Source organism: Juglans microcarpa x Juglans regia, chromosome 8D (genome assembly GCF_004785595.1).
Source record: "Juglans microcarpa x Juglans regia isolate MS1-56 chromosome 8D, Jm3101_v1.0, whole genome shotgun sequence".
Taxonomy (NCBI): Eukaryota; Viridiplantae; Streptophyta; class Magnoliopsida; order Fagales; family Juglandaceae; genus Juglans; species Juglans microcarpa x Juglans regia.
Genome location: NC_054608.1, coordinates 24,021,811 through 24,035,104, shown reverse-complemented (window position 1 = coordinate 24,035,104; position 13,294 = coordinate 24,021,811). Strand labels below are relative to the sequence as shown.

Below are 13,294 nucleotides of genomic sequence, written 5' to 3'. Positions count from 1 at the left end.
TTTGTGGTTTAATCTTATTCCAAAGGCTTTGATATTTTTATGTGATAATGCTAAGTCTCTTATGTACTTGTTAGGATGTTATTTTGAAGATATTTAGTATTAGTTTTAAAGATATGATTTTTCTATCCAAGAGGATTTCGGTTAGGCCTAAAATTTGATGTTTTTGGGTTAGATCTATGTTTTATTGAGTTTTAGCAATGTGATTTAAGATTGATGGTTGGATATTCTTTAGGACACATTTTTAAACCATGTGATGTTTTAGTTTGAAGATCACATGTCTTTAAGCCAAGGATCAAGAGATTCATCAAAGTTAGTTGAGAGAAAAGTTTCTATTTTTGGACCAAGTGTAAAACCGAGAACTTCAAGTGCTGTTTTGTGATTTTTGATGACTTTTGTTTGATGATTGAAAGTATGGTTGATCTTAGGATGATGTTATGAATATGTTAGAAGTAAGATTTGATTTTTTGGAATTCTTGGAGATTTTTTATTAAGGTCAAAACTTGTGATTTAAGGGTTTAGTTTTTGTAAAAAAGTTTGGATCTTTTTACAAAAAGTTTGGTGTTAGTTTTTTCTTAATGGATATTTTAAATGTGTTTTTAAACTTAGGATAGGAAGATCTTTGTTACAAAATTTTGGTTTAATCATGAGTTTCGAAGATGGAAGAAATTACAACAAAAATCAAAAGAAATGACTATTAATGTTTCGGCCATAGTGAGTTTTTCATAGTTGTGAATGGTTTAAATCTTTCTGAGTTGATATTTGAGTTTAAGACAAATTTACATTACATTTTAGTAATTTTTGGAGTTAGAATTTGAAAATCTTAAGTTAGAGATAAAATGGTCATTTTCCTACATATAGAGGGTAAAATGGTAGTTTTACTCTAAGTTGTCTCTTTTCACATTTCTAATTGTTAGTAATTAAATTTCTAAGCTTTAGAATTCCCTCTTAGAGTTCCTCGTGTTTCACGCTTGATTCTCGAACGCGACGATCGAGGTAAGTTAGCTCTTAACTTACTATTAGCTTACTGTGTATGTGTGACGGGTAAGGGAACTACAATTTATGTTCGTATGTTGTTATATATGCCATGCCATACCATGTCATCACATGTTTACCTATTAGATAAATTATTCTGTCATGAAATACTTATCTGTTACATAATATATTCTGTCTCATGTTACTACATATTTCAAGTATGTCACAATACGTATGCCATCTGTTACATGTATGTCATGTCATGTAATATTCACTTGTTATGCCATGTTATGAAATATTGCCTGTTACATGTATACCAAGTTATGAAATGTTCTCTGTTATACGTTATGACATGTTATGAAATATTGCCTGTTACATATATGCCATATTACGAAATGTTGTGTATTCTATTTATGCCCAAGGTATGTCATGATTGTCGTTTTACGTTCACGTCACGTTACGCTACGTCAGGACTTCTGTCTTTTTGTATTCATGTGATCCCATCTCGAATATATTTTGTGTATCTCAAGAATAATCTTGTTAAGTTATTCATATCAATCATGACCCTAAGTATTATGAGTGGGTAAAATCCTAGTGGAACTCCTTTGTTCACATTGGAGTATCTAAATAGGTGTGAGATTCCCTAGGTTGACGAAGTACAGTCAACAAGATGTGAATAGTGCCTAACTAGTTGGTCACTGGAGTACGCCAGGCACTAACGCCGATGAAACCACACCTTATTTTACGTGTGTCTACAGCAAGTGTGGCACAAACAATTCATGGGGCCACAACAATTGTGGAGTACGTGTTAATGCACTCACAGCTGGTATAGACAACTGTGTTGTGATGCAGTAATCGGCAGGGACACACGGCTCAAGGGGACCCGTGTAGCACCCGTATGGTCACTTTTATTAATTAAGTCTATTGAATAAGATTTCAAGTTCATGTATTTCACATTCAAGTCATGTTTCAAGTTATGTTATGTTCAAGCTCACGTTCATGTTATGTATGCTCACGTTCATGCTATGTTTCAAGTCCATATCATGTGTCAAGTTCACATTCATAACAAGTTATGTTCATGTTCATATTATGTCATGTTCATGTTCAAGTTCATGTTATCTTTCAAATTTATGTTTATATTATGTTATGCTCAAGTTCATGTTATAAAAAAGTTCATGTTCAAATTATGTATGTACATGTTCATGCTATGTTTCAAGTCCATATTATGTTTCAAGTTCATGTTCATGCTATGTTGCTAGTTCATGTTATGTTTTAAGTTCACGTATATGTCATGTCACGTCAAGCTAAGTTTCAATTTCAGTTCAAGTTATGTCATTTATATTATGCGCATGCTATATGTCAAATTGTGTTATTCTTACTTATGACTTTGATTATACATTCATGCTTTTACTACCATGCATGCATCACTAACCTGTGTGGAAGTTTCCTGTTAATTTGCTGAGATTTATAATCAAATCTCACCATAGTAGTTCCAACTATCATTCCCTCCCAATAGTAGGCAATGTGTCAGGATCAGAGTAGGGAACAGACACTGGCAGACTGAAGGAAGTTGACTAGATGCCGTACACACAACACGGAGCTTGCATCCTCCATAGTTAGGTCTTTCGATAGTATGCTGGCATCGTTAGTCGAGTTACGCGAGTTACTCAACAAACTAGACCAATAGTGTATTTTGGCAATGTAATTATGGAGTCAGGTCTCCGTTGTTTTGAGATTATAGTCTTCTGAGACCTGTGCTATAATTGTGGATGTTTATTTTGTTAAGTATGTATGAATTATGTTTTAACTATTTGGGATATTATAAGTTTGGTGCATAGTATTGCTAAAAAAAAAAATTATCTGTTGCGAGTATTGTATAATGATAGATGCATGTTAGGAACATTGCATCTTATATGTCATGAACGGGGACAGGTAACCTTGTGTTGCATGTCCCGACGCTTTGGATGTTCGTTTGACCCCAAGCGAAAACTGGGAGCATCACAACACATACTCAACAACTCCTTAAATCTCTCCCAAGACTGATACAAAGTCTTGCTATCCTTTTTAAAGCCAACTTATGTTGGGGAAAGTATTTATTAAAGAAGACCTGCGTCATCTCATTTCATGACCCAATAGATCGTGGTCTCAGTGAGTATAGCCAACTCTTAGCTCTATCATTGAAAGAGAAAGGAAATAATTTAATTATCACAATGTCAACAATTGCATTTTGGTTATGAAAAGTGACAACTACTTCCTCAAACTCCCTGATGTGCACATATGGATTTTCATTTTCCAAGCCATTGAAAGTAGGGAGTAACTATATCATCCCTGTTTTAAAATCCAGTTGGCGAGTATTAGCTGGAAACATGATGCATAATAGTGTGGTTGTGCGTGTAGGGTGGAGGTAATCTTGAAGAGTTCTAGTTGGTTGATCTTCGTGTTCACTCTTTTCTTCAGGACTAGATGGATTGTCAAATAAATGATTTAAAAAGTTTGATTCTGGCTCTAGCACAGACCTATAAGCAAATCTACCGAATGTCTCTCTATTTTTGTGCATGCAAGGTAATAAAATACTAAAAAAAATAAAAATACTATAAAAGGAAAGAAGAAAAAAATAAAATAATGCATAAAGCTAAAAGAAGGAACGAAGTTACCGCATTTACAAACTGCTAAAAAGAAAAACTATCAAGCAATTCTTCAACCGTATCCTCAGCAATGACGCCAAAATTTGATTGCGCCCAAAGAATAACGCGGTAATTGTAGCACAACTTTGGGGTGTCGATTCCACAGAGAGACAAATTCAAAGAATAGCAGAAAGAACAAAGAAATTAAAGAAAAATTTTAAATGATTAATGGAGAACAAAGATTAATTTTAAATGCAAATTAAAGTAAAGCAAAGTGACAAATGGAAAAAGTACTCAAAGTTGATGAACACTAACACGTCGAGAATCCCTTGCACAAATCCGATATTTTAATTATTCTTTATTAATTGAATAACTCAATTGGGAACTCAATTCCCAAAATTTCCAATCGGAAGGTATAGATTTATAAACCAAAATTAAACCAAATGTAACCTTTTGAAAAATCATTCACCACTTTTAAAATACGTAAATTATTATCACTATTGAGAAAATCCAACGACGACAATATACTCAGGGAGCGATATTGAAGCAAAGAATTAAATTAATATAGTTAAATAATTGAGCTAAACATAATTAAAGAGCTAATCCATTCAATAGAAAAAGTATGACTGAATCCATAAACAGAATAAATTCTATGATTATTTGGCGAAGAAAACATGAACAATGAATTGAGAATAACAAAATAAAAGAGTTTTAGTAATTGAAAATCAAATATATAAATTAAAAATACCATCTAATGTGCAAGTTAATCCCTAGCTCTACTTGAGAATTTAGTTACCCATAAATATAATGGACAACAAAAATCTCAAGAGAAAAATAAAGCGAACGGCAACCATGAAAATTAATTTTGTATCATCCTTCTTCAGTACTGAGCCATCTCCCCTTCTTAAAAAACTCTCAATTTCGTGCTAATGATATGCTTATATAGGGTAAGAAAGAAATCTTAATGTCTCCATATTCCTGCATAAAAAATTGACTAAATTTTAGGACTAATCTTGGCAGCCACGTACATACTTCAGAAGTTTGAATATAGAAATACTTATTAGAGAGCAATTTGTAGCCCTTTAAGATAGCTTTCCAACACATCAAGAATCGCATCAATCCGATATTTGAGTGGAAAGGTATGTTCAAAATACTAAAGTTTGTCTAGACTGTCTCCTAGCACGTTTCAGACTCCGATTTTTTCTCTTGATCCGAATTACTCTCAAACCCATTATTATCCTTATTTGAAGAGTCCTGCACTCATTGAAAGTTCTTAGGTTGTTCCAACATCTTGCCCACTTGAAAGTCCCTTAAATTTGATTGGGCTTTGACTTGCTCTTTTATAGACTCCGAAATTATACACAAAAATTTAATTAGAGTATCCCAAAGGAAATAGAAACTCAATTCAAGAATACACATTAATTCCTATAATTTATATTCATATTTTAGCGTTTTAGTCTAATAATAGGGTATTTAGAGTGCATTTGTATACACTCATCAGGGTGCATTGGCTGTTTCCTCACTCTAATGAGTATAGTAACTAACATACAGATAAAATCCATCGATTCAATAATTTAGTTATGTTTTAAAATTTCATATAAGAAACTGTTTCAGTCCTACTGATGTGATGCTCTCAAACACCCGCTTGGGATGGAATGGAGTGTTGGAGCATTGGGATATGCAACATATCCCCGTTGATGACAATTAATATGCAATGCATTTTAGTATACAACTAGCAGTATGCAATAATCACAGCAGATTAAGGGTGACTTATAAAAATTTTATGCCAGAATGAACTAAATATCCCAATAGATCAATTAACCAACAATAGATACTGTCTTACTTAAAAGGTCAATCCACATAGTAATGCATATTTAGACATAAAGTGGATCTCCTTAATACAGATGCTACGTCAAAGTTCATAGTTAGATCAATTCTCTCATCCGCTCTATGGTGTATAGAGCCATTTCTATAAACACTAAAATCAAATCTAGCTTCCGCTCAGGATCGGGCTCAGCCTCAACCATCTGAAGCCAACGGTTCATCCTGTTCATCGTATGCCAGTCCTGACATAACTTCTACCATTCCAAAGGGAATGATAGTGCGATTACCATAGTGAGATTCCTTGAAATCTCAGTAAGTTAAACAATCAACTTGCACAGAGATAAGATATGCATGATTATGATAAACATGAGATGCATGAAGACAAATCTGTATTTGTCTCCCATGCATCCAGAGTCCTCAACATCTTTCATAAAAACTTTAATGCACATTGTCCTTTAGAGAACAATTTTTACTTCATCTTTTTAAAACTTAACATTTAATAGTTATGAAATCCATCATGAACATAACATATGGTATCGTCACAACTCCCCTATTTGCACTGTGAGCATCTGCTAGCGACCGTAGTACAACTCATGTTGAAACTACGTCTTTGTCTGTAGATAATGTAACCCAATGCATTGGTATCATAACATTTTATCATAACATATCATCATAATGTATGAACCCACTAGCATTAGATGCCATATACGACTTCGCTCTGGCATTCTTTGAAAAAAATCTATTTGAAGCTCATTGACGATTCTTTGTCAACCTAAGGGTTACCACTCCATTTTTACTCACTTTAGAGTAGACATATGAGTTCCATTAGGATGATTCTCAATCATAGCATTCAGGGTCGTAACAATAATGTATTTTCATGCTATGCTTGAAAAATATAGTTCATGACATGTGCATATGTAGTAAACTTAAAGTGAAAAATGTCATTTATATGCAATATGCTAAAATGGTGAGAATTCCACATGTCATGTAAGAAGTAATCAAATGCTCAATGTTATATCATATGATGTTTCATGCTCAAAATGACATTTAATAATAAATGTGGCATTTATACAATAATCATAAATAAATTCTCTAATAGTAAGTTCTTTCCGGGTACTTAGTAATTTAGTGCAGCTGTAATAAGAGTTATTCTAAGTTGAAAATTGTAAAGTTAAGGAATATCTTCATAATCAGAAGGGTTCAAACAATGATATTTACAAAATTGCTCCTACATTTCCCAAAATTGTCAACAAGGCCCAAAACATTCATTACTTGCATTTTAGACCCAAATTTTACCAAATTTCACAAACCTCATATTTTCCATGTTCTAAATCCATATATGATCTTAGAATTGTAAGAATCCATCAACTACTATACAAAAATCTATTCAACCCGTGACATGCATTTTGTGGGCCTTTTTGTGATTTCAAGCATATAACTTCTTTGGATGCATGTGTGATCAAGTTTCATCAAGTAGAAAACCTTAAATCTTATCTTGGAAACATGTTTGTAACTTAGGTTCAAGTCACACAAGTTTACCCCAACACTTATACATTGGTTAACACCAAATCATCATAAAACCTTGAGACCGAGTGCATGCATGATGTTTCTAGCTTCTCTTTGTCAATGTGGGTTTTAAAGCCTAGATAAATTATGCATTCTAACTTTCATCTTGATAACAAAGAATTTCTAGATGCTTATCGCCCGCACTTTCCAAACTTAGCCAAGATTTTACAGATAAACTTCAAACAATTGGAAACTGAAACATGATGGATGATCAACACAAGATATAGATTTATAAACCTATGATGACATGCTATTTTCCTTAAATTTAAACCTACAATAAATATTTCAAGATATTAGTAAAACATATAATATCGTATCAAGACATATCACTCAAAACTCCAAATCTGAACCGAAATGCATCTCTTCAAGTTAAACCTCATATAACTCAATCAAATCTTCATTCTCATGCCATAATTCAAAGCCTAACAAAAAGATATGGTATGATTACTCACCAAAATGTGGCTTTTGATGCTCCAACAAATCAACTCACTCCAAGAATTCACTCTCAACCACTCGGTTTTACCCTTCTCTCACACTTGGAGTATTTTGCTCTCAAGAACACAGATAATACAACCTATGTAGATTAGGGGAGTTTTAACATCAAATCCCAAATGGAAACCTTAATTTCAGTGGCAAAGATGAAATAAAGTCATGAATATCATATTTCCTTGAAGTTTGAAGAGTGTAGTTCTATGATGAAGTCACAATACCAAAATATAAATTGGTATCAGCATGGCACAACAATATGTCTCACATAAAAAGTCAATATTTCTTTAAGTACAGGTCATAAAAGTAGTGAATATGTGAAGGAACATGTTTATCGAACGCCAGGCACCAAATTCATTAGGGCAATGTCAAAAAAAGGAAATAGGTGCAAGCTATCTTTGTTTGTTTGCACACCTGCCATGGGCAATTCCTTTTACTCATAAGTTAATGTGAATGACATATCTTTCATATTGTTCATACCTATCATGCTTGCTGGACAAGAGATACACTCATCACTAATAACTTTTTTCTGAAAACTGTGTAATTAAAGTTTTGAACAGGTTTAAATTGGCACTATTAATTATATATTTCCCAATATTTCTAGATTAAATTGAAATATTGCTATATTTCCCAATATATTCTTCCTCCAAAGCTCTTACCTAATCAAGAAAAGACAGGTTTATCCATTCTTGAAAATGTAAAAATAAATCAGTGGTAAAATTATTGAACTAATAAATGAAAGGCAAATAGCAAATCAAGTAAGTCTTAAAGACTAGAGAAAACAAACAAAAATCTCACCTGAAATACCACTTGGGCTATCATTTAATTCAATCCATTTTTCTTCTTTCATGTGCTCTGCTTTCATTTTTGTATACAACATTGGCTCCCATACTTATATAATACCGTAACTGAAAATGTACCCCAAGAGGATTACTAGGATTGGGAGGAAGACGAAGTTGAACCCTCAAATTGTCCAAAACCTTTACCTCAAATGATTCTAAATCAGAGTACCACGTCCATACTTCATATTGGTCTAACGCTGCGATATTATCCGTTACATTATGACCAATCAAAATTATTAGACGTTCTTCACTATCAATATGGCATACACAATTTGAGCTATTAATGGTTACCTCAGCTTCCGATAAAAAACTCTCATCCCTAAGATCTTCATTAAAAAATGTAACGACATATATTACGATTCCGCTGATATCTTCCAAATAGTGTGGCCCCTCAATATTTATTACCCATTCTTCATTTCCTTTCAATTGGACATCATCATCCCCTCTCTTAGCAATTTCATTTTCTAAAAATTCTTTATGATACTGGAACCACTCTGGAATCTCATTTTCCGGTAACACAGTGGCATTATAATGTTCCTGTTAAAACAATATCATCATCATCATTTATTTTAAATTCATGCATCCTATATAGAATTAAGAGAGAGGATAAGACACATACATACCTTCCACAGTAATGGATTTGGCACTTTATAATTCCAAATCTTCACATGCATTTTGTCGCAGCCGTCCAAGCCAATAAAAAGTAGCGATCTATTGTGGCTTCCATTGAATTCCAATATTCTTGATAGATCTGGAAATCTTTCTAATGATTGGCATCCATAAGCATATACAACTTTTATATTTGGTGGAAGTTCTAAGATTTCTTCAAGTTTCTTGCAATATCTCAAGTGGAGCTCAAGAAGTGCAACAAATCCCCTTATGCTTGTGGAAGGCTAACAATTTGACTTCCTGATAGATCTAAATGAGTCAACGTGGTTGAGAAATTAAACATGGTAAAAAAACTTGATATTGGAAAGAAATTTAATTCTGATTGGAAACAATTCCGATGATTCAACACATGTAATTCACTACTTCCATTGCTTGAATTTGTTGGAGGCACCAATTGCTGGAGTTGTTCTTCACTCGATGATATCTCGTCTTCCATTGTTGAAGACTCAGCAACTTGAATGGATTGTTGATCATCCCCCATCTTCTTCAGCAGATTTGTACAACCACCAATCATAAGCTCTCTTAAATGTTGCAACGGAAGAATGATGTTAATTGGGAGACGCATAAGGTTTTTGCAGTAACTTAGAAATAAAACCTGAAGTCCAGTGAGATTTCCAATGGACAAAGGTAGTTCTTCCACTGCAGTGTGCTCTAGATTTCATCTAGCTAAAGATTTCATTTCACACAGAATTTCAGGAAAGCTACGAAGGCTTGAGCAATCTCTAAGATCAAGTTCATATAAAGATCTCAACTTGAGGCTTCTTGGAAAAATTCTGAGGTAAGAGCATTCGAGAAAACTCAAATGAAAAAGATTCTCTAGGGATCCGATGGAATCATGCACCTCAACTAGACTTGTACACCTCTGAACGTATAAATCCCTCAAATTTGGGACGCTTGAAAGATCTGAAACTTTTGTTAAGAAGTTACAATCATGGAAACGCATAATTGTCATATCCTATTAAAAGAGAAAAAAAACGAAATGGAAAGGAGTTTAGCTCATAGATTAGAGAAACAAAGTTATTGAAAATGATAATTGCAGGCACCTTAAATTTTATAAAGCTTAAACTCCTTGATGAAACTACCACGCATTTTAAAGATAATGAATTTATTTCTATGAAAATTGTACTTGCCTTAAACTTGATGGAGCACTTGATGAAGCTTAGCTCCCCAATGAAGCTACTATGCATTCGAAAGATAATGAGTTTTTTTCCATGGAAATTGGGTGGAAAAGATTGTAGCGGATATTCAAACCAATCAAGTACTCTTAACTCGTTGGAGAGATAATTAGGTCCACTTGAAAAACTTGCATTACGATTGATAAACACTCTAAGTCTTTTCATCTGTTCAAATGCTTTGGGACTCAAAATAATCATTTCCTCGCCTTTGGGCATTTCTAATATAATGCCTTCGATTTTGTTTGTACCCTGGTACGTGAGAAAATGGATGACAAGACTGTTAGTAAAAGTAATACATAAAATGAAGCTATTTTTTATATTTTCTGATTGCTGAAATGTAAAATACTAAATAGTCTCGCGTATAAAAAAAAAAATCAAAGAATGTCTCATACCAACTCACATATGACTCTAAAACCTTTCACAAAAAAAAGATACTCATGAAGAAAATAATAGGAACTTTGAAATCAAAAAGGACATTGGATGCTTTTATTGACGCATCTTAATTAAAAGGATTCTATATATAACTAAAAATCATTTCGAGTTACAAGATATATATATATATATATATATTCTAATAGGTTTCACTACTAAAAAAGGAAATAAATGTAAAACTAAATTTTTTTTTTTGTGCGTGACAAACATCCTCATGAAACCATAATCTACTACGTTCGCCAGGTTCTTTTGGTGATTGTAGTCGAACAATTTCTCGACCCATATATTGTAGCAAGTCATGCATCCAAACACTTTTATTCCACTCATCAATAGTGATAAGACACTTGTCTACAAGCCTCCGGATACCATAATCAGGAGAGAAACCACAATTGTCAAATATTTTAATGACAACAGCCAATGGTCCTCCTTTGAGGAAACATGCAATATCAAGAAACATGTCATTCTCATTATCTTCCAATCCATCGTAACTTACTCGAAGTACACTCTGAATATTTACGTCGGGTATTTGTTTATATTTATTCAATACACTTTTCCATTGATGAATGCTTTGATATTTTAGTGTTGAACCTATGACTGTTAAAGCAAGTGGAAGACCTTGAGCATATTGCAATACTTGTTTAGAGAGGTCCACATAATGGTCAAGCGGTTCATCTTTCTCAAAAGCATGCAAGCTAAAGAGCTTAAGAGCTTCATCGTTAGCCAAAATCTTCAACTCATATTTTGAAACATCTTTAGAGAAATTTAACAAATATTGATCCCTTGTTGTTATGATGATTCTACTTCTTGAACCAAACCAATCAAGAGCTCCAACTAATGTTTCTAGTTGGACCAATTCATCCACATCATCAAGAATTAGGAGAACCCTTTTAGAGCAAAGTCTATGCCTAATCACATTGATGCCTCTGTCCATGTCATGAAAATCCAAACTTATTCCCAAAATCTCGAAAAGAAGAGTTTTTTGCAGCTGGATCAGACCTCCTGCTTTCGAAGTTTCTCTAATATTTTTCAAGAAACAGCTTCCTTCAAATTGATAAGAGATCCTGTTATAGATCTCTTTTGAAATAGTTGTCTGACCAATTCCACCAGTTCCAAATATCCCTACCATGCATATAATATCATTCCTTCCTATACTCAAATGCTGATAAATGTCTCGTACACGTGACTCTATTCCAATTGGATACTTTGCAACATTAAGAAATGTATGATTCACCATTATTGAGTCCACCCATTTAATGATGTCCTGAATAAACTCTAATTCATTCCTATCAATATAAAAGACAATAAATTAAAATAGTTAAGACTTTTCACTGTAATACACACATAAAGATGATTTGTTAAGCATTGTCTTTTTTTATCCATTGTAAAAAGGCACTAGTAGATTACCTTGTCAAAGGTAGCCTTTCTTCTTCCTTGTGCTCTTCTCATACTTACATTTTTCATTCTGTATATGAATTATTAAATATTTTAACTATTTTTTTCCATTATTGAATTTGTCCCTCCCTTAATTCTGAAACTTATAACTAAGAGTATTTTTCAGTTTGTTTATCTCTAAACAAATTGATTCATAAAACATTTGTTTATTCTTTATAGAACCCAAAAATAAAAGGAAAAAAAAATAGGGAGAAGATTTCGATTTGTATAGTTTCATGTTCTTCTGTTTCGTTTCTCCTATAAACTTCATGTGAAATGAATGTGGTAGTACGATCTTAAATCCCTCAATAAGAAAAGATTTCTAATTTAAGTATGGTATGCAAAAGAATGATAAATATCAAATAGTTTGGCAATGCATCATATCTTAATCAATTTGCGAATTCCTAGTTTCTCTTTACCATCACATGTAAACAAATATAAAAGCATAGCTCATTAAAAGTACCTATCCCCAAATATGAATCCGAAAAAATTGGCTACTTTTTGTAAAGCTGCCTTCCACTTTGTAACATTTACTTCATCCTTGATCTTACATCCAAGTTTAGCAAATGCTTTTCCAAAACTCCCTTTTTGATGTCGTAGCTCAGACGGCGATACATCGTAAAATAAGGGTAGAACAATTTGTTTTATCTTTTCCTTACACTCAAGGATCTTCAATAGCTCCTCTAAACACCATTTGGACTCTGAATAGCTTTTAGAGAGTACAATGATAGAAATCATTGATGTTTCAATAGATTTGAAAATTTGCGGTGAAATTTCCTCTCCTCTTTCAAGATTATTGTCTATGTAGGTGTTAATTCCCCTATGATGCAAAGCATGGTATAGATGAGAAATAAACTTTTGGCGAACATCCTCACCTCTAGAACTCAAGAATACATCGTGAGTCCATGAACGGATGGAAGAAGTAGACGAGAGCGAGGAAGAAGCTCCTTGTAAGGCCATGGAAGAAGTCATCTTCTAATGCTCACGAGAGAGGTGCAATTATAGACAAGTGGGTCAAAGAAAGATGAGAAGTGGGGATAGTCATCTTCTAATGTTCACGAGAGAGGTGCAACTGTAGAGAAGTGGAGATGTACTATTGATACTAATGGTTGTTAGAAACCGCGCATGTGGGTCATCCGAGTCACCACATGAGCTCCCCTGGACCATGACGGTATGGTCGTCTTCTACTAATTCAAACAAAAGGACAAGAAATTAATGATAAATTTATCTACCAGCTTTCAACGTAACACATATGACGACTCTAATGCTAATT

The 13,294-nt window shown here is 33.4% G+C and overlaps 2 protein-coding genes across 3 annotated transcripts; both read right to left on the bottom strand.

The window, feature by feature from the left end:
- Positions 1–7,476: 7,476 nt before the first annotated feature.
- On the bottom strand, positions 7,477–9,938 carry LOC121243733. Of its 2 annotated transcripts, none has more exons than XM_041141866.1 (3): positions 8,938–9,938; positions 8,606–8,851; positions 7,477–7,560 (listed from the first exon to the last, which is right to left on the bottom strand). In XM_041141866.1, the coding sequence occupies exons 1-3, from the start codon at positions 8,986–8,988 to the stop codon at positions 7,492–7,494; spliced, it is 366 nt and encodes a 121-aa protein (XP_040997800.1). In that variant the 5' UTR covers positions 8,989–9,938; the 3' UTR covers positions 7,477–7,491. The 2 variants fall into 2 exon arrangements, with proteins under 2 accessions (XP_040997800.1, XP_040997801.1); XM_041141867.1 differs by lacking the exon at positions 7,477–7,560 and adding an exon at positions 8,275–8,511.
- Positions 9,939–10,729: 791 nt separating this feature from the next.
- Positions 10,730–13,079, bottom strand: LOC121242330 (TMV resistance protein N-like). The gene is made up of 2 exons (XM_041140209.1): positions 12,485–13,079; positions 10,730–11,873 (listed from the first exon to the last, which is right to left on the bottom strand). The coding sequence occupies exons 1-2, from the start codon at positions 12,991–12,993 to the stop codon at positions 10,730–10,732; spliced, it is 1,653 nt and encodes a 550-aa protein (XP_040996143.1). The 5' UTR covers positions 12,994–13,079.
- Positions 13,080–13,294: the final 215 nt, after the last annotated feature.

Excerpts from the sequence above, each read along its gene's own strand:
- LOC121243733 (XM_041141866.1), bottom strand. The coding sequence starts at position 8,988 with ATGCATGTGAAGATTTGGAATTATAAAGTGCCAAATCCATTACTGTGG. Across the intron at positions 8,852-8,937 it reads CAAATCCATTACTGTGGAAG|GAACATTATAATGCCACTGT; the intron begins GTATGTATGTGT and ends TTGTTTTAACAG. Across the intron at positions 7,561-8,605 it reads GTTTTTTATCGGAAGCTGAG|GTTGTATTATCTGTGTTCTT; the intron begins GTAACCATTAAT and ends TAATCTACATAG.
- LOC121242330 (XM_041140209.1), bottom strand. The coding sequence starts at position 12,993 with ATGACTTCTTCCATGGCCTTACAAGGAGCTTCTTCCTCGCTCTCGTCT. Across the intron at positions 11,874-12,484 it reads GGATTCATATTTGGGGATAG|GAATGAATTAGAGTTTATTC; the intron begins GTACTTTTAATG and ends TTATATTGATAG.